Here is a 17,575-nt window from a genome sequence, read left to right as displayed (position 1 = left end):
CGCTAGGAACATGAACATATTTATGGAACGCCATGAGTTAAATCGAGTGAAAACGATTTTCGAAATCCCATCACCGTTCCTAATCAAAACAAAGGTATTTACGGCATGTGATTCCAGGAGATCTACAGTACTCAAACCCTAAAGAACATGTTTGTTTGTTTGTTTTGTTTAGATATAAGGATAATTAATGGGTTTATCCGCAGTTCTAAAGGGTCCTTCTGAAATTCCAGTAATGAATCATCCATCTTCGTCGTTGCACACATGATGCTTCAAATCTTGTCCGGCTGGAAACGACACAGACCTCTACGAGGCTAGTGATTTAAAAAGGAACCAGGAATACATGAATGAGATTGCTTTGCACATCATGCAGCGATGCAAGTCGTAGTAAATCTCGGCGCAGAGTATGCAATTTCTGAGATTCAATTGATCATAATATAAGTGTCCATAAAAGCCCTGAAACAAGATAAGAAAAGGTAGACTAGGTGGGTACAGGATGGTATATACAATAGTATATACGATGGATCATCTAAGATAAGTATGGATGAGGGGTACTGCTGTTGACCGATGTCGATGTCAAGCTTAACATCTCTTTCTTCCGAGGCATGGGTTGGTTTCGACCTCAGCTGTATGACATACAAGATATCAGCTCAGCTTTCACACACCAATAGATGCGACATCGCATAAGGCAAGATGGACTTACTGGTGAAAGTAATTGTAACAGGTTCGATATTTGTGATTCCGACATTTGTCAGATCACTTGTTTTGTATCCGCCTACAACCACAGTATAACCAGCGTATGAACCGACATACATTTGGGGTGTGAAGCTGTATTGGGTATCGGAAGCTACCCAATTGTATCCGAATACACCTGAAGCAGATTGCTTGTATGTGCTAAAAGCGGTCGATGAGGTAATGTAGCTTACACTGTGCGAGCATGAGATGTCAGATACTCAAGAACACCCGTCAATTCGAGAGAGTAGGTCACTCACTCGTAACCACTCGGTCCGGTACTCAATTTGGGCGAATATATGTATTGCCAAGTTGCGGTAGTGGGGTTGTAAATTTGGATGGTGGAATCGGAGAATGCACCTGTTCCTGGAGTCTTGATCAACGCAGCTGAAGTTTGATCCTACCCACGCATCAAGCATCAGCTGAAACTCATGTTATTTGCATGCGATGCCGAAGATACTCACATAAGTAGTAGTGAGAATACCGATAGCTGAGCTCGGAGCGATATACATGTTACCAGATCTCTTCCTCCTTGCGGGATTGTCATAAGTGACTACATAGTTACCCGTCTGGGGTGCACCCGAAGGTTGTTGTCTTTTAGCTGAGGATGAAAACCCACAACATCAGTATGCAGTATACATTCTTGACTTGAACAAATACCCATGACTTACCGGCTGTCCTAGTGGCATTGAACGGGTTTAGAGGCTTCTTCAATGGCAGACCACGAGAGAGTCTGTAGGCATTGGTATCTCTGTCGATACTTGTTGGTGTGGCAAGCACAGAGAGGGAGAACGATAAAAGGAGGACCAAAGAGTGTAATATAGAGATCATCTTGTTGAATATACTGTGAACGAAAGAACTTGGTACTTCCGGCCAAATCAATCCCAATTTATCTGGTTTATATATGTAGGAAGTCCCTCCCTTCTGTTTACATCAAAGCATCCGGAATTGCGAACGAAGTCAGCTACAAACAATACATACCTCAGCGATGCACATAGGACGATCTCCATACGTACCGCACGATGGGTGGAGGGCGTTTTGGCCATTCCAACGGACGAACGAGGCGTGTGCCGAAGAGGTGGAATGTCGATATGCCGTAAGTCAACCCAAACATGTCGTGAGTTCCGCCTTTTCGTTTCCTGCAAGCATACACCTTTACGGCATGAAATTCCGGAAGATCTGATAAAGTTTGTAGGTTAAATGCTTGTTTGTTTTTACTCTTACAATAACGGCGCACTGACTTACCCGAAGTACAAATCATACCCACCCGGTCATCCATCATCTTCTTGCATAATGCTACACTATGAGCTGGGACGATAGAATGCTTGCCAAATCAGCAGCGGATTCCGCTTGTTCATGCGATAGCTCAGTATTACAGCGTGCAAGATGCATTCGTCTATGTACTATATGAAATGTTTTAAACTGTCCATAAAAGCCCTGTAACAAAAACAAAAGGAAGAAATTCTAGATGAGGGGTATAAGAGATGTGTATAATCTGAAGGGAGGGATGAAGTGGGGGATAGATGGCGGCTTAAGATCAACAAGCTCTCTTCCTTCCGCACGGGTTGACTTCAGTCTCAGCTATGTGAAGCAAAACAAAACAACGTTAGCTATATTTCAACGGCATTGCATGGGGGAGGTTGACTCACGGGCAAAAGTGAGAGTGACAGGTTCAGCGTTTGTGATGGAGAGATCACTAAGGTCAGTGGGGGAATTGGCCCCAACTACGACAGTCCTACTACCATACGTGCCGACGTAGAGCTGAGGAGAGAAATTGTAATCCGTGTCGGAAGCTACATAGTCGTATCCTAAAACGTTCGAAGCGGATTGTCGGAATGTTGTTCCAACCTCATTCGAGCCAAGTAATGACACACTACAGTAGAGAATCACAAGTCAGAAATCACATTCGTGAGCTATTGCATACTTATTATTTGGAGAAGCGAAAAAGCTGGGATACTCACTCGAAGCCACTTTGGGCGTCACCGAATTTTGAAGCCCGCATGTATTGCCATTCCCCAGCAGTTGGGTCATACGCTTGAATTTTGGAGTTGGAAAACGCTCCTGTACCTGGGGTCTTGACCAATATAGCTTGTGCGGGATCCTGCAACGCCATCAAAGAGGTATATAAATCATTTGATTGTATCGCAACTTCTGTACAAGGTGACACAAGGAAGGTACGAAGGACCTACACCGGTGATCGAGAAGATACTGTTGGCACCTTTAGGTGCAAGGTAGATGGACCCGGATCTCTTCCTTTTAGTAGGATTATTGTATGTGACAACGAAGTTACCAGTTTGAGGTGCGCCCGAAGGTTGTTGTCGCTTGGCTATCGGGAGCAATACGATGATTAGCTATAGTGAGGTATCATCTCGAGCTGAGCTGGGCACGACTCACCGGCAGTCCTAGTGGCATTGAAGGGATTCAAGGGTTTTTTCAAAGGTAAACCCCGAGCTAGCCTATAAGCGTTGGTGTTGGTCTCATCTGGGACGGGAGAAGCGAGAGCACCGCCGAGACTGAATGAGAGGAGTAAGAGGATGAAAGGATGTAGGAGAGAAACTGAAACCATCTTGAATCGTTCTCTTTTGGCTTTGGTTTAGGTCTTGGTCCAAGAATTAAAGGTAGGTTGGAATGCAATCATATAAAGGGAAAGTGTGTACGCAGAATGGGACATTCAGCTTATATGTGTATACTTCTATCGCATGCATACACTACCAGCGAGTCAACCAAACAAGTCTTCTTAGGCATCAGCAAAGTTTGTTTGGTTGTTTGTATGTTCCAAGATGGGGATATGTGACTTACGAACAGTATAGATTACATATCGTAATACCACTACCGTGTAATCTGTAATCATACAGACCGAGAAAGCCAGCCAGAAGGAAAATTTCATCTACAGATTTACATCGGACAAGGCATTGACAAGAAACATGCCGTCTTGTAGATGCCTTACAGGATGATCACTCTTTGAGGCATGCCGTACACATCCTTTCATACTTTCTTCGGCGATGACATTGGCAGTTCTATTCCCTCTGGATTGCGATCGCACAATGGATAATCATTGGCATCTAGGTTGATAACCTTCAGAGTTGATCATGGCGTTTGCTACTCCTGACCAGGTAACGTATGTACATAGATGCATGTCTCATCGGATGATCTTTCCGTAAATGCCGTAAGAGAATGTTCTGGCTTGGCCTTTCGTTTATTGGGTCTGTTTGTTTTGCTGTGGGTTGTTTGTGCCTAGAATCCGCAATTTTTGGAAAGTCCTCTTATGTTAGGCATTATTGGCGTGCTGATCTGAATGCAGCAGCCCATGGAGTCCTGAGTCAAACAAACATCTGATATCTAAGTGCTTGTTCATCGGAGTGCGGCATAAGATCGCACAGAAGATGGGGTTGAATTTTGTTGTGAAATAGCTAGCCCACGATTCAACACCAGCACATCTCATATATGAAACAATTGCGAAGAAGGAATGTAGTTTAGACCCAGTCCAACGAGAAGTCCCACGGTCAAGGCCTTATAACAAGTCATACCGCACACCTGTTTACAATCTTTGACATGAACTACTAAACAGAAAAGCTCACAAAGCTAAACTCCGACTCCCACCAATGGATGTTAATCACGCCTCCTGACCTCTGTCTGCTTCTGTCTGACCATCTTACACAAGTGGCGGACCTTGCTGGCAGGTCGAGCTTCTGTGAGCTCATCGAGATTTGCAGCCTCTTGGACTTAAACATATCAAATGTATGGCTCCCTCTTCTCGTTGTTAGATCTGGTCTCATCCTGCTCGTTATCGTGATTACCGTCGACATTTAGATCTGTGCGATCGCGGCACCGGCTCCGATAGTATTGGCTTTGGATATTACCCGCCCCATCGGAGTCAGGAGGTTTTACGAAGGTATTTACTATCAGCCAGTATACCTTTGTGTAAGCTGGCACGATGATGACTCACCTCGAATAATTCGTCCATTTCTTCCAAACTTCTATCTTTCTCGCTCTGGCAGGGAGAAGGCGGCAAAGACCAAATCATATTTAAGGCAATAGTTGCGAAGACGTAGCCAACGTTTGCTCTCTTCAACATCACGTATGGTGTTGAGAAGGTTGTTCACAGTGGGATTCTCTGTTGCATGTGTTTTGTGCAAAAGGATTAGTGCCTCCGCCATGACGTAATGATGAGTATGAGTGCGAAAGGATCTAAGCTTATTTACGTGTCATTATGCATCGCCCCGATCAGCGTGCTATGTACTTGTAACATGCTAGATGCTAGATGTGCACGTGCCACCGCCAAGAGGAATATCTATTCCCACGAGTAGATCTGTCAAGTATGTCGGATGTCTCGGTGATCCCGACGTGGTAGTATGACTCTCTCTTGGGTATACAGTATACAGTTGAAGCTATAAGCACAGCAACACACCAAACCGAAAGGATATGAATGGGAAAAACTTGCATCTTCTCTTCTGCTGGACCGTCTATCCCAACGACATATCCTACTTTACAGTAGACATCTTAGCTGATATATTCTGGTCCACCCTCACTCACAGTAACACACCCAGATGGCACTACACGGCGAGGGTATCGGAGGTGTAGTCTTCCTCATCCTATACACCATCAACTTTTCCATCCTCCTCTATGGATTCACCACCAAGTTGATCAGTTTCAAATCAGTCTATTCGTTCCTCCTATTCCATGTCTGTCTTCGTCTCGCTGCTCAGTCAGTCGCCATTGTGACAGGTACCAAAGATCGATTAGATGCTGGTTTACTTGTTGCCTTCTTCGTCCTCGGCGCAGAGGGTTACTTCTCACTCGTACTTTGCGCATACCGTTTCCTCATTCACCATCACGAACATATCTACCCGATCAGCGGAAGTTGGCTTGAAGGTAAGACCAACAGGAACAAGGATAAAGGTGGTCAGAAAGATCCATGGTATGTCCGGTTTAAGAGAGCTTTGACAGCGAAGAACAAGGATGGGAAGAAGGATCCATGGGTAATGACCATCATTCATTGGACTTTGATCGGAGTGAGTGAACCTTCGCGTTTACTTCGGATGAACCTTTCTTTCCGTCTTGATCGAGTCTCCCAATCTCCCTTGCCATTCTTCATCATCCGCCCGCTGACCTACTGACTCACAGGCAAACACCATAATCATCGTCGGTGGTACACGAGCTACCGGTGCTGATTACACTGATCCAGACTTTTGGGATCGTATCCACGATGGAGAGATTCTCCGAGCGACCGGTCAAGCAATCTTCCTCGCTATAAACATGCTCCTCGCTGTCTTCCTCTTCCTCTCGGTCAATCAAGATCGTAATCTGAATGGTACCTTACCACGAGGATGGAATCACTTCTTCAGGGTGGATAGTAATCACGGAGCTGTCGATGCTGCCGATAGACCCCTGATCAGATCAATCAGTCCCGATCTTCTCGTTCTCATTATCGCATGGCCACCTCTCATCGTTCGGGGTATCTTTGGTCTTCTCCAAGCTGTTGTCGGTCCCATCAACTATGCCAACCCTCAAGCATACACCTACACTACAGTCTTAGCATTCACCAAACTGTTCATCGTGATGGAGAACCTTTTCTCCGTCTTACCCGAATGGACCGCCTGCTGCCTCCTGTGCACCACCATGTTCTTCAAACCTAATCATCACGGGGCCAACCATCAAACCAAGGATCTTGAATCCACCAGCCCGAACGCGGGTCCAGCTGATCAAGGTGAAGTAGAGGGCGATGGAACCCATACTGTGGAGCCAAAAGAACCGAACAGGAGATTCTAGATAGTCCCATATAAGAGTAGTTTTCTCATCAGTGAGCATATCTCAGCTTCATCACGTCATCATAAAATGATGTACATTGTTTTAGATTTAGAAACCCTATCAAATTCCAAAATTTCCTCAATGTGTAGCATCTTTTTATAATTCAATCTCCGTTTACCAACCTGTGTATCGTTTTAAAAAGTCAGATAACTGATCACCTCGACCAAGTTTCACAACATCGACATCACCACCCGTGACCATTAAAGTACCGTATTTACGCTAGATAAACAGTAAAATTAATCATCGCGCCGCTTCTGCGACAGTCTTTATGCATGTGTATACTAATAGAATACGGTTTAATATGCGATTTACAAGTGTTATTTGGTTACCATCAATCTGGATTTCCTCTTCATCTCAGTCCATACATGTTCGTCTTCACGCTTCGCACCTTCATCATCACCGAAGGCCAATTCAATCTCCAGCTCATCTACTCAGGTTTTCAGTGTCAATGTGGCTACCTCCGTATGCGAGCAGAAATGATCGCCTTCCTTCACTGAGTCGAGTTACTGATACTATCAACACATGGTCAAGTGGAGCACATAGCATTGCATATAGACATCTATCTATTCCTCATTGAAATTACAATCCGGTGAATATACCTAGACGCGACTATCAACCAAAGCCTGTTCATGTCTCTCTTCGGCCTTCTTCCCCTCTTCAGCGAAATGCTCGACACGTCCCTCAAGCAAATCAACACCTTGTGCCTTTTCTTTCCTGCGTTGCTCAGCGAGACTGACAGTGGAGAACACATTGGGTGAATCGATGAATACTTGATCAATTTCCTCAACTGACAAGCCAGTGGTTTCTGGGTAGAAGAAATAGACGGAAGGGATGATGGACAAGGCTACCGATCCCCACACGAGGTAAAATTTCCACCCGAGGGAAGTGAAACCGATGGGAGTGGTCACTACACAAGATGATTTTAGCATCAGATCGAGCAAATACAGTATACCGTAGAGAAGATACTCACGTGCAACAACGAAAGCGGATAACCAATGTACAGCCGTGGAAATACCGGACGCAGGGGCTCTGTATCTGGTAGTGATGACTTCCTGGGAGTATAGGAAGTTAACACCAAGGAATCCAATGGGGTAGAATGCCACGAAAATGAAGGCGAATACGATAGCGACGTAAGCGGGAACAAGGTTGTCATCGGTAACTTGGGATCCGCAAATGGCTAAGCAGAACTGTAGGAGAGATCAACATAACGATCTTACATACAAATCCCAGTACTAAGACTCACCATACAGGTGCTCATACCTGAAGCAGCAATCAACAATAACCTCCTTCGACCAGCTCTCTCAATCGTGAAAAAAGGAATAGAACAGCATATCAATTTAAACGTAAGATCGGTAGCACCGAGAATCTTGGAGAGATCATGTGATAGACCAACGGTCGAGAATAGTTGTTCGGAATAGTAAGTGATAAGAGCCGAACCGGACATCTGGGAGAACATCTGAGTAGCGGAAGCCAGAATGAGTCGGTAAAGCATCTTCTCTTTACCATATTTGAAAAGACTTGAGAATGAAGCGGATTCAGCAGAAGCTTCGTTTACAGAGGTGATTGAAGCGAGAACGTATTCGGTATGTTCACTTTGAGGATCGACATCGTCGACAATTGCGATGACTTCCCTAGCTTCTTCATACCTCCCTTTCAAGGCAAGCCATCGAGGGGACTCGGGGAATGAGAATGTGAAGATTAAAACGACGATCGCCAAGATACCAGTGGTCATGCTGAAAATCAAGTCAGCAACTCGAATCCTTATCATTGCTCTAGAAAGCAGGAGCGACCTACCAAGGTAAACGCCAGTTCCAAGACGAAGTGGTTGGAGCTTTTGAGAAACCGAAAGTGAGCCATGAGGAGAGGGCGATACCAGCTGCGATACAGATACCGTCGATGATGACGTGATGACCTCTTTTGTGAACCTTGCTCGTCTCGGATTGCCATACAGGTACTGTCGAAGACATCATACCGAGACCGGCTCCGAGTACCACTGGGTAGACAAGCCATCAGCACAATCTACAAACGAAAAAGGTAAACCGAGCGAAGTTGTTGAACTCACTTCTGGATATGATCAACTGAGGCAAATAGTAAGCTGAGCACTGTAAGATCGTCCCAATGATGGCGACAATCGCACCCAACACAACCGTCCTTCTTCGTCCGAGTTTGTTTCCGAGGTACATAGTCGAGAGACAGCCCATCGCAGCTCCCAAGTTCAACGAGGAGATCGTAGTCCCCTGAACAAGTGAATTGTGACTCTTGACGGCTCCTTTAGTAGTAGTGGTGTCAATCTTTGGGAACAGGGTGTAGAAGGTTTTATAACCTGTCACTCCTCCTCCGAACGAAAGTGAGAAACCCATAGCTAAGAATACTGGTACTACGACACAGAAATTCATGAGCTCTTGGAGAGGCTCTCCCCTCTTTCCTAATAGTGTCTTCATGATTTTTGACTAGACGATGATGTGTCGATGGTGGTTACAACGGTGTAATTGCACTTGTTTCACAATATATAAGAAAGATGATCAATAAGTGCGAGAAGAAAACAAAAGCAAAAGAGATGATGAATCGTTGTGATGGAGTAATTAAAACCAAAATCAAAATCGGATACCAGCACGTTTGGTTGGACTATTGGACTGCGGGATGGGGCTTTGGAAAAATCGCAAATCTAGACGAGAAAATGAAAAAAAGAAAAAGGACCGCATGCTATTTCCCCAGTCTTTTGGGGCCTTTCTTGATTGTTGGCTATAGTCGATGTCATTTCTCCACTTTGATTTGGAGCCCTCTTTTTACATCGCTTCGCTGAACCAACCAGACTTCTCTGCGATGTGAAAACGATAACAAACCAAAACACAAACAGTTTTGTAAGTTAACTGTACCGATAAATGCGGTCTGAAATTTACTTCAGGGTTTATGATCGAAGGTCTATGTATCTATATCTATATTCAGCGAAAGCCAAGCCTCTGTTATGATTGCAGCTGCGAATTTCCCTGCCGCCGGTATCGGAGTGATCACTCCGGCACGAGCAACACCTGGCCGCTCCCCTGAACTAAAAGAAGCCGATATCAAAATTCGAAAAAATTGTGTAGTCACCGTTGATAGATGTGCAAGCAACGTTGCGTTTCTTTCATACGGCCGATGAGAACGATAACGCAAGATTGCAAATGATAATCATTGACCGGTCCGAATTAAAAGATAGGTCAGGAAGATCAACAATCTATCAAAACTCGGCACGCTTTGCAATTACCGTAACCTGCTCGAAATGCGTATAACCCTTTCCCTGTGGTCGGTCCTCGTTGGACAGACGACTTACATATACTTCTCGCAATCTGGTTGCTTGACCTAATTGATTGTGAGTGGGATCGGCACAAAACAAGTTACATCTTGGAGGACGGACTGATCACTTCGCCGATACAAGATGACGTATGCATATGCCCAGAGTCATCACTTCCAGATCTCCTGTAGACACTCTACCATATCTGGTTTTATTTGGCTCAACTCAGTCACACCCATCAACTGCATAGCAGTGGCTATCTCCTTTTCCATGACTGCAAGGGCATACAGCGTCAGCGATGAGGGCATATGCATCCGAACAACTCACTTCTCACTGCTCGGATAACCCCCTTTTCACCATATGCAGCTTGTGCGTATAAAAATGGTCGACCCAATCCTACTCCTTTCGCACCAAAAGCGAGAGCCTGCAGCACTTCATGACCTCGTCGGCAACCTCCATCGATATATATCTCGAGATCTTTGATCAGTTGTGGATCCTGCGCATATATCGATCTCAAACTATCAAATCCTGTTCTAGCACTGTAGCCAAGAAGATTGTAAGCGAATTATACTGTTAAGTCAACGCTGAACGACCTACCCGTCCAGCTGTCTGCCACCGTGATTGGATAGAATGCACCCAGCTAACCCATGTTTCTTGGCAAGTCGGACATCCTATTTGTGTCATATCAGTTCAACCGTTTTCGCTGCTCATGGTCTAGTACTCACCTCAATATGCGATACTCCCTTCAGATATATTGGCAAACCCGGCGCATACTCCCTGATGAACTTGAGATCATCCCAATTCTGACTCGCATCATGCCATTGATCAGAGTTGGCTATCGGTCCCATCCGCACTCCAGGTTGCGCGTCACCCCTTGCCCCTTTCAGCTTCTCGGTACTTTGTCGATGATCACCCACATTGGAGTCGACCGTCAATATCAGAGCTCTGCATACGAAGTTCAGCACCATAAATGAGGATCGAAACGTCCGCTTTCACTCACTGTACACCACCGTCGACCACCTCTTTCAGTTGTTCCACGTTTTTCCTTCGATCACGAGATAGATAAACCTGATATACCATGCCCATCTTCGTCCCGGTTTCTTGATCCATCTTTGCCTTTTCCTGCAATATCTCATCAAGTGGGAAAGATGCTGCTGCAGAAACACCTTGGACAATACCAGTTTTGGAAGCCTAAGTCAACAAAATCAGCTTAGTTCCACTTATAATCAAAGATGACCAAAATCACCTACCCCTCGTACAATATTGAGTTCTCCTTCAGGATGTCCCAATAGGGCATTGGAAGCTGGTGATATGTATATTGGTAGAGCCGAGGGTACGCCGAAGATAGTGGTTTGAGGTCTGACAGTGGTGACATCTCGCATGACACGAGGTATCAATCGACATTTACGGAATGCCGTGCGATTCTCTGCTGTCGAATAACCATCTAAACTGGATGCGCCGTAATAGTTGATCACTCTGGGACTGAGAAAGGATTCCGCTGCGTCCTGTACAACCGACAATAAGTAAGACGCAATATGCATTCAGCTTCACACCATCATTCCCTACACCAAAACTGGCTGTACCACCCACCTGTAGCTCATCTAGTCCAAGCATTGTCTCAACGGGAGGTAGAGCATTTCTTGCCTGTTCAACCCTTTGCTGCTCCGCTTCGTATGCCTTGAGCGACTATCGTACCCCATCAGCAATGAAGTTGCTCATGTATCCACTCACGTTAGCGGCTGCTTTTGGGTCAACCAATCCCTTGAAAGATTCTGGTGGAAGATTATTCTCTAAGGTTTTGGGTGGATGTATAGGTTTAAAGATCTCACTATAGGGGTCAGCTGAATGTACGATGTTCATCAACTCACGTTACATCTCTTCCGGCATTAGCGACGATAATCTGCGATCCACCAGGATGGTATTTGTGGAATTCGGTAACGCTACAAATAACATGTTAGCCGACAGGCCTCCTTGAAGTAAGATTGAATGTATGCTGGTTAAAGAATATTTCAGCTGACTCACTCAAACACCTTTCCCTCTACTACCACCCAAGCATCATGAGCCAAATCATGTCGTGCTACCTCTTCCATCGTTATATATCCTTTCTCTTTCCCATTGGCTTTATCGGTCCTCCACCCTTCAACTCTCAGATCTTCACGTACATCTATTTTGGACGATTCACCAGACTTCTTCGACCCTTTCGCACCTGATACGCCGCCATCTGGATCTATCCGCTGTTCCTCATTCACATCTACCGAATCATCCAGATATATCCGTGATCTAGATCCAGCATACAAGCCCTATCAAGTGGAGTTTAGCAGATAGTCAGTAAGTGAGACAGCCCTACTCACAGCAACGGTTATTATCCCTGCAAACGTGAGCACATAAGATCTAGTCTGATTCCCTCCCCACCTCGGGCTCGTAGTAAGCGAAGTGAAGTACCTGATTGTGGGTAATGAGTGATGGGCGTTATATCGAGATGCTCGGGCCAAGCAGCGCGAGGTATTCCTTACACCGTTCTTCAGCATTTTGTACACATGTGTTGTGTAGAGCTTTCCAAGATTGTCGAGTATGATAACATTTAAGCGATTTCTTATTGGATTTCATGTTGAAAATAGTTGTTTACGGGGTTGTGATACGGGTCAAGATCCTTCCGATCGGACCGGATTGACCGTTGGAATTCAAGTGGATTTCATGACTAGTCTAGCTATACAGTCATTCTATCCAACTCGATGTTCTAGTTGTACATGTAGTTACCAATTAGATGGTGCTGAATGCTGCGAGAACCTCAAGAGTAACCACAAATATGCGTGTTCCACTAGGATATGGGGGCACGTAAGTCATTCAGCTATGGAGGTTAGATGAACTCCAAACAGGTGACGTCAAATGAAAGCTTGTAATACCAAAGTTTTTCTTGAGACAGCCTTTCCATCATCCTCTATTCGACATGCATCAAGGTCAACTCAAGATCTTAGCCTACAGCGTTTGGTCTGCTTTCAATCAACATGTCTACCCGTAATTCATTATCAACATCGTCACCTCCCGATCAAGCTCCATCACAGCCCTCGAAATATCCTAAATCGGTCGAACATGCCCCTCGAGCTATAACACCTTCCCTTGGGGGCTGTCAGACTGACACGCTCCAGATCGAAGTAGATGATAGTCAAGGGGGTGGAAGTTTCGTCGCCTTCCTACATAGACCCGTATCAGATCCCTCTTCCACAACCTCCTCCATCACTCGAGATCGTCACGTAGGAGCTATTCTCCTCAGTGGAGCAGGCGGCGGTGTGACCGGTCCGAGTGGTATCTATCTATCAATCGCTGATAAACTCGCTTCTCTCCCTGATGGTCAAGCTATCCCAACCTTACGTATGGACTATCGATATCCCGCTAGAAACAAGTACTGTGTACCTGATGTCCTATCTGCGATGGACTGGTTACAGTATAAATCGGGTTTAGGACTCAGTCATTTCGTATTGGGAGGATGGAGTTTTGGAGGCGCACCAGTGTTCACTGTTGGTGGAAAAGATAGAAGGGTGATCGGTGCTGTGACAATAGCTTCCCAGACGGCCGAAACAGAAGGCATCAAACAGCTCGCTCCTTCTCCTGTGTTACTACTTCATGGAACAGGTGATAGGACATTATCTTACAGCTGTTCTGAAAGGCTGTATCAACAATATGGATCGACACACGGCGAAAGAACAATGCATCTTTTCCCAGGGGACGATCATGCCCTGACTAGGAACTCGAGAAAGGCAGAGGAGATGCTTTGTGGATTTATAGCCAGATGTGCGGGTGTAACAATGGGCGATACGGTCAAACATAAGCTTGCAGAAGATCTAGGACCGGACACGAAGAGAGATAAAGTGGAGATCATGGAGAAAGGTGGTGATCTGAATGGGTCCGAGCGCATAGAATGAGCACGTAGGTCATTCCCTGATGGAACTGCTCCTGGTCTCATCATTGACACAATGGTCTACCAATCTCTCATGTCCTTTGAGTAGTTCGTGTCGCTTGCTTGACACTACTGCCCACTCCTTCACCTGTCTTTGCTTCTCATTTCAGGTGGATGCAAAGAGAGCCGCACGATTCTTATCGCTCCTCCACTTGTCGATGGACCTTCTTCCTGCCTGTTGGTAGTCGGCATTTGTCAAGGTTTTTGGAATTTACTTTGTAGAAGGGTATCATAAGCGATGCATGTGATTTTATTTCGTTGTATGTATATCCGGCCGATTCTTGGTTCAATCTTATGTATGCAAGCGATCGCCGTCCTGCTCATAAGCACCATGCCGTAAAAGACGAAAGTGGAGGACGTTCAAATATTACTAATCTGGTGGAGTGATTCTGACCGGTGGTTTCTACATTGACGTCAGATCATGGTGGGATTTATGCAGACCTAACCGTCCATGAAAACTGTCGAAAAATCGTGAAGAACGAACCACCGAACGTCCATTCATTGATCTATTCGTTGCAAGCTATAACAGCTGATAGATCGCCCACCGCTGCCTCAAGAACTTCACAACTTCACTTTCAGCACACAAACACAATGACATCCACTACTATGAAACAATGGAAATTAACTGGCAGAGGCAGTTATGACAAATTGGTGATCGAGAAGGACCAACCGGTTCCTCAAGTAGGAGAGAATGATATTTTGGTCCGAGGTGAGTTCAATCCTTCAAGGACATACTTGAGGGACGTCCTGATCACCTAGTATCTATAGTCAAAGCTGTTTCTCTGAACTATCGAGATATCTCCATCGTACAGGTGAGTAACTCATTCGTATCTGTCCGATTCAGCTTCAGACTTACAATCTCGTCATTCGTGTATAGGGCTCATACCCCTTCCCTTTGAAAGACGTTGTCGTCCCCATCTCCGATGCTGCAGGCGTAGTCGATCAGGTTGGATCTAGGGTGACGAGATTCAAGAAAGGTGATAAGGTCTTACCTACTTTCCATCAGGCTCATCTACCTGGGAAACCATCCCTCGGAGGACCTACTGATGGAGTCGCAAGGGAATATCTGGTAGTGAGCGAATTGGATGCTGCTCCCATGCCCAAGAGCTATAATTTCGTACAAGGCTCCACACTCCCCTGTGCTGCTTTGACAGCTTGGGATTCGCTTTTCGGTTTAGAAGGAAGAGTCTTGAAGCCTGGTGATTGGGTCTTAACTCAGGGTACAGGTGGTGTATCTCTTTTCGCTTTGCAGGTGAGTATCGGACTATACTTCAATCGACATATGTAGAATGACAGAAGTCAAACTGATTTGTGTTCGATGTGATGTACAGTTTGCCAAAGCTGCCGGAGCCACTGTTGTTTCCACTACCTCTTCATCCGCCAAAGCCGAAAAGCTCAAAGCTCTTGGTGCAGACCACGTCATTAACTACAGAGAAGACAAAGAGTGGGGCAAGACAGCCAAGAGTCTGACACCCGACGGAGCAGGGTTCCAACATGTTATCGAAATTGGTGGACCGGGTACACTCCAACACTCCCTCGAGGCGATAGGTTTCCAAGGTGTCATTTCGGTGATTGGCTTCGTAGCTGGAGGAGGCGACAAGATGCCATCCATACTCGATTGTCTCTCATATCAATGTATCGCTCGAGGAATCTTTGTAGGAAGTAGAGAACAGTGTGAAGATATGGTCAGGGCTATTGACAGTAATGGAATTGAACCTGTTGTGGACGATGAGGTATTTGGGTTTGAGGATCTACCTAAAGCCTATGAGTACATGGAAGCTCAGAAGCATGTAGGTAAAGTCGTCGTCAATTTCGAACAATAGAATAAGAAAGAACACAAGAAATCAGACCAAAGAACTGTACATGTACATGGTATGTAAATCTCACGTAGAATGTACATGCAAAATTATGATACATAGGTATCTATATCTACTTTCTATAAGTCCATCGTCCACCTAGTACAGTACCTTGTACAGATATGCTTCTTAAACCATCCGCATCGCATTTCAATGGATCTTTGTCTATGATCACGAAATCGGCTTGATCGCCTGCTTGTATACTTGCACGGCCGTTCTAGGAAAAGAAATCAAATGAATTAGCTCATAATGGCATGATGAAATCATCAGTAAATGCTGGTTTACTCACCGAAGTACTCGACACCCAAGCCGTGTGTACATCCACCGCCTGCTCCTCACTTAATGGTAATCCACCTTTCCTTCTTCTACTGATCGCTACAGCCATAGCTTCCCAGGGATTCAACTCTGCTATCGGATTATCACTCCCGAATTTCATTCTAACACCAGCGTCCGCTAAACTTTTCAAAGCCCATGCTCGATGTTCCCTACCCGGCCAGTATTTCAGGCATGTCTCCCTATCATCTACAAGATGTACAGGCTGAACCGAAGCGATGAGACCCAACTTGGTGAATATCGGTATCTCATTCAGTACCAGTAACTGAGCATGTTCTATGGTTGATCCTTCGAGTGGTGGGATAGGGTTGGAAGCCATTGTGTTGAGACAATAAGTATTCGCTTGGTCACCTATAGCATGTATGGCCAGTCTAAATCCGTGTTCTGTAGCTTTCCTGGTCCACAATTTGATCTTTTCAGGTGAATCATTCATCATTCCATAATCGGTTGTATTAGGGTACGGATCATGACAGCATGCCGTCTGCGATCCCAATCCACCATCGGTGACCATCTTAAATGGACCAATCTTGATCAATCTCAATCCATCTTCATCTACTATATCACCAGTCTTGTATCCCTGCTTGACAGCATCTTCGAAATGATTTTCGTATATCCCCAAATTAACTCGGAGGGTGTTGAACCCGTTCTGAGCTCTTCGTCGCCAATCACGAATGTTGAAGTCAATTTCTAGATCGACAATCTCGGTCACACCCAAAGACCTAAACATGATTGAAATCGTCAACTCCGTGTCTCATGCTCCACAGTCCAACTTACGCAGCGTCTTTTGCCCAACTATCAATCCAACCATCCATGACCTCATCCTCGACTTTACCCAATTGATGCGTCAGGGGCCACGCAGCGTGTTCTTTAAGTATACCAGACCCTTCAGCTTTCTGTCCGTATTTTGTCAATCCAATTGAATTACAGACCACCGAGTGATATCCATTATAGAACAAGAATATCGGTCTTGTCGAACTGACTTTCTCATCTAGGTTGACGCGGTTCATCTGATCGTTATCTCGCCAATCCCCATTTCTCATATCTACACCTATCAGATCTTCCCGATCGTATTTCGGATCGCCAAGCGCTTCCCGTATTCGAGCGAATACCCCTTCGGCCGACTTGAGAGAGTCAAGATGAACTCGATGTTCAGATTGAGCGGCTAGCTTGGAGTGGACGTGCCAGTCGATCATACTCTACCGAAGTGACGTTGATCAGCATCGGATGGGCAGTATACACATCACATGATAAGTATGAAGAACAGGGATGATGTACTCACTGGACCAAGCCATTGTCCATTCAAATCAATCCTTTCCACAATCTCAGGCAATTCCTTCTTCTCATCTGCTGCTGCTATCCATTCTACTCGACCATCCTGTACTAGAACACTGCTAAGTCCTTCCTTCTCAAATCCGACCAAATGAGCATTGGTGTATAATGTCGCTGATGATTTACTCGTTCGGGTACTAGTGATCATCGATACTTTCTCGCTCTTCTCATTGACCAAGGTCGATTCGGATCCATTTGGTGATTGGCTGGACGAACCATCCTTTGAGGACGACGACGAGCCTATGATACCTCTAAAACAACTGAGCATGACAAATAATTAGAAGTTATACTGAT

At 45.3% G+C, this 17,575-nt stretch overlaps 8 protein-coding genes across 8 annotated transcripts; 3 read left to right on the top strand and 5 right to left on the bottom strand.

The window, feature by feature from the left end:
* Positions 1-579: 579 nt before the first annotated feature.
* Positions 580-1,560, bottom strand: V865_001241 (uncharacterized protein; the record flags this gene model as incomplete). Its single annotated transcript, XM_066225064.1, has 5 exons — positions 580-623; positions 701-924; positions 990-1,129; positions 1,194-1,330; positions 1,401-1,560. 5 exons carry the CDS (start codon positions 1,558-1,560, stop codon positions 580-582), a joined length of 705 nt encoding a protein of 234 aa, XP_066081161.1.
* A 706-nt stretch (positions 1,561-2,266) lies between these two features.
* V865_001240 (uncharacterized protein) lies at positions 2,267-3,295 on the bottom strand (the record flags this gene model as incomplete). Its single annotated transcript, XM_066225063.1, has 5 exons — positions 2,267-2,310; positions 2,379-2,602; positions 2,691-2,830; positions 2,919-3,055; positions 3,124-3,295. 5 exons carry the CDS (start codon positions 3,293-3,295, stop codon positions 2,267-2,269), a joined length of 717 nt encoding a protein of 238 aa, XP_066081160.1.
* A 1,981-nt stretch (positions 3,296-5,276) lies between these two features.
* On the top strand, positions 5,277-6,498 carry V865_001239 (uncharacterized protein; the record flags this gene model as incomplete). Its single annotated transcript, XM_066225062.1, has 2 exons — positions 5,277-5,741; positions 5,854-6,498. 2 exons carry the CDS (start codon positions 5,277-5,279, stop codon positions 6,496-6,498), a joined length of 1,110 nt encoding a protein of 369 aa, XP_066081159.1.
* Positions 6,499-7,136: 638 nt separating this feature from the next.
* Positions 7,137-8,978, bottom strand: V865_001238 (uncharacterized protein; the record flags this gene model as incomplete). Its single annotated transcript, XM_066225061.1, has 5 exons — positions 7,137-7,444; positions 7,508-7,724; positions 7,781-8,270; positions 8,332-8,530; positions 8,600-8,978. The coding sequence occupies 5 exons, from the start codon at positions 8,976-8,978 to the stop codon at positions 7,137-7,139; spliced, it is 1,593 nt and encodes a 530-aa protein (XP_066081158.1).
* Positions 8,979-9,978: 1,000 nt separating this feature from the next.
* On the bottom strand, positions 9,979-12,336 carry V865_001237 (uncharacterized protein; the record flags this gene model as incomplete). The annotated part of the gene is made up of 11 exons (XM_066225060.1): positions 9,979-10,082; positions 10,136-10,347; positions 10,406-10,479; positions 10,534-10,753; positions 10,809-10,999; positions 11,059-11,313; positions 11,399-11,494; positions 11,540-11,632; positions 11,682-11,748; positions 11,831-12,108; positions 12,160-12,336. The coding sequence occupies 11 exons, from the start codon at positions 12,334-12,336 to the stop codon at positions 9,979-9,981; spliced, it is 1,767 nt and encodes a 588-aa protein (XP_066081157.1).
* Positions 12,337-12,813: 477 nt separating this feature from the next.
* V865_001236 (uncharacterized protein) lies at positions 12,814-13,728 on the top strand (the record flags this gene model as incomplete). The annotated part of the gene is made up of 1 exon (XM_066225059.1): positions 12,814-13,728. The coding sequence occupies one exon, from the start codon at positions 12,814-12,816 to the stop codon at positions 13,726-13,728; it is 915 nt and encodes a 304-aa protein (XP_066081156.1).
* A 626-nt stretch (positions 13,729-14,354) lies between these two features.
* V865_001235 (uncharacterized protein) lies at positions 14,355-15,586 on the top strand (the record flags this gene model as incomplete). Its single annotated transcript, XM_066225058.1, has 4 exons — positions 14,355-14,472; positions 14,532-14,575; positions 14,641-15,015; positions 15,095-15,586. 4 exons carry the CDS (start codon positions 14,355-14,357, stop codon positions 15,584-15,586), a joined length of 1,029 nt encoding a protein of 342 aa, XP_066081155.1.
* Positions 15,587-15,692: 106 nt separating this feature from the next.
* On the bottom strand, positions 15,693-17,549 carry V865_001234 (uncharacterized protein; the record flags this gene model as incomplete). The annotated part of the gene is made up of 4 exons (XM_066225057.1): positions 15,693-15,836; positions 15,909-16,671; positions 16,727-17,148; positions 17,232-17,549. 4 exons carry the CDS (start codon positions 17,547-17,549, stop codon positions 15,693-15,695), a joined length of 1,647 nt encoding a protein of 548 aa, XP_066081154.1.
* Positions 17,550-17,575: the final 26 nt, after the last annotated feature.

This window comes from Kwoniella europaea, chromosome 1 (assembly GCF_036810445.1).
Source record: "Kwoniella europaea PYCC6329 chromosome 1, complete sequence".
NCBI classification, from domain to species: domain Eukaryota; kingdom Fungi; phylum Basidiomycota; class Tremellomycetes; order Tremellales; family Cryptococcaceae; genus Kwoniella; species Kwoniella europaea.
Note: the sequence above shows the minus strand (reverse complement) of the source record. Positions and strands in the feature narration are given on the sequence as shown.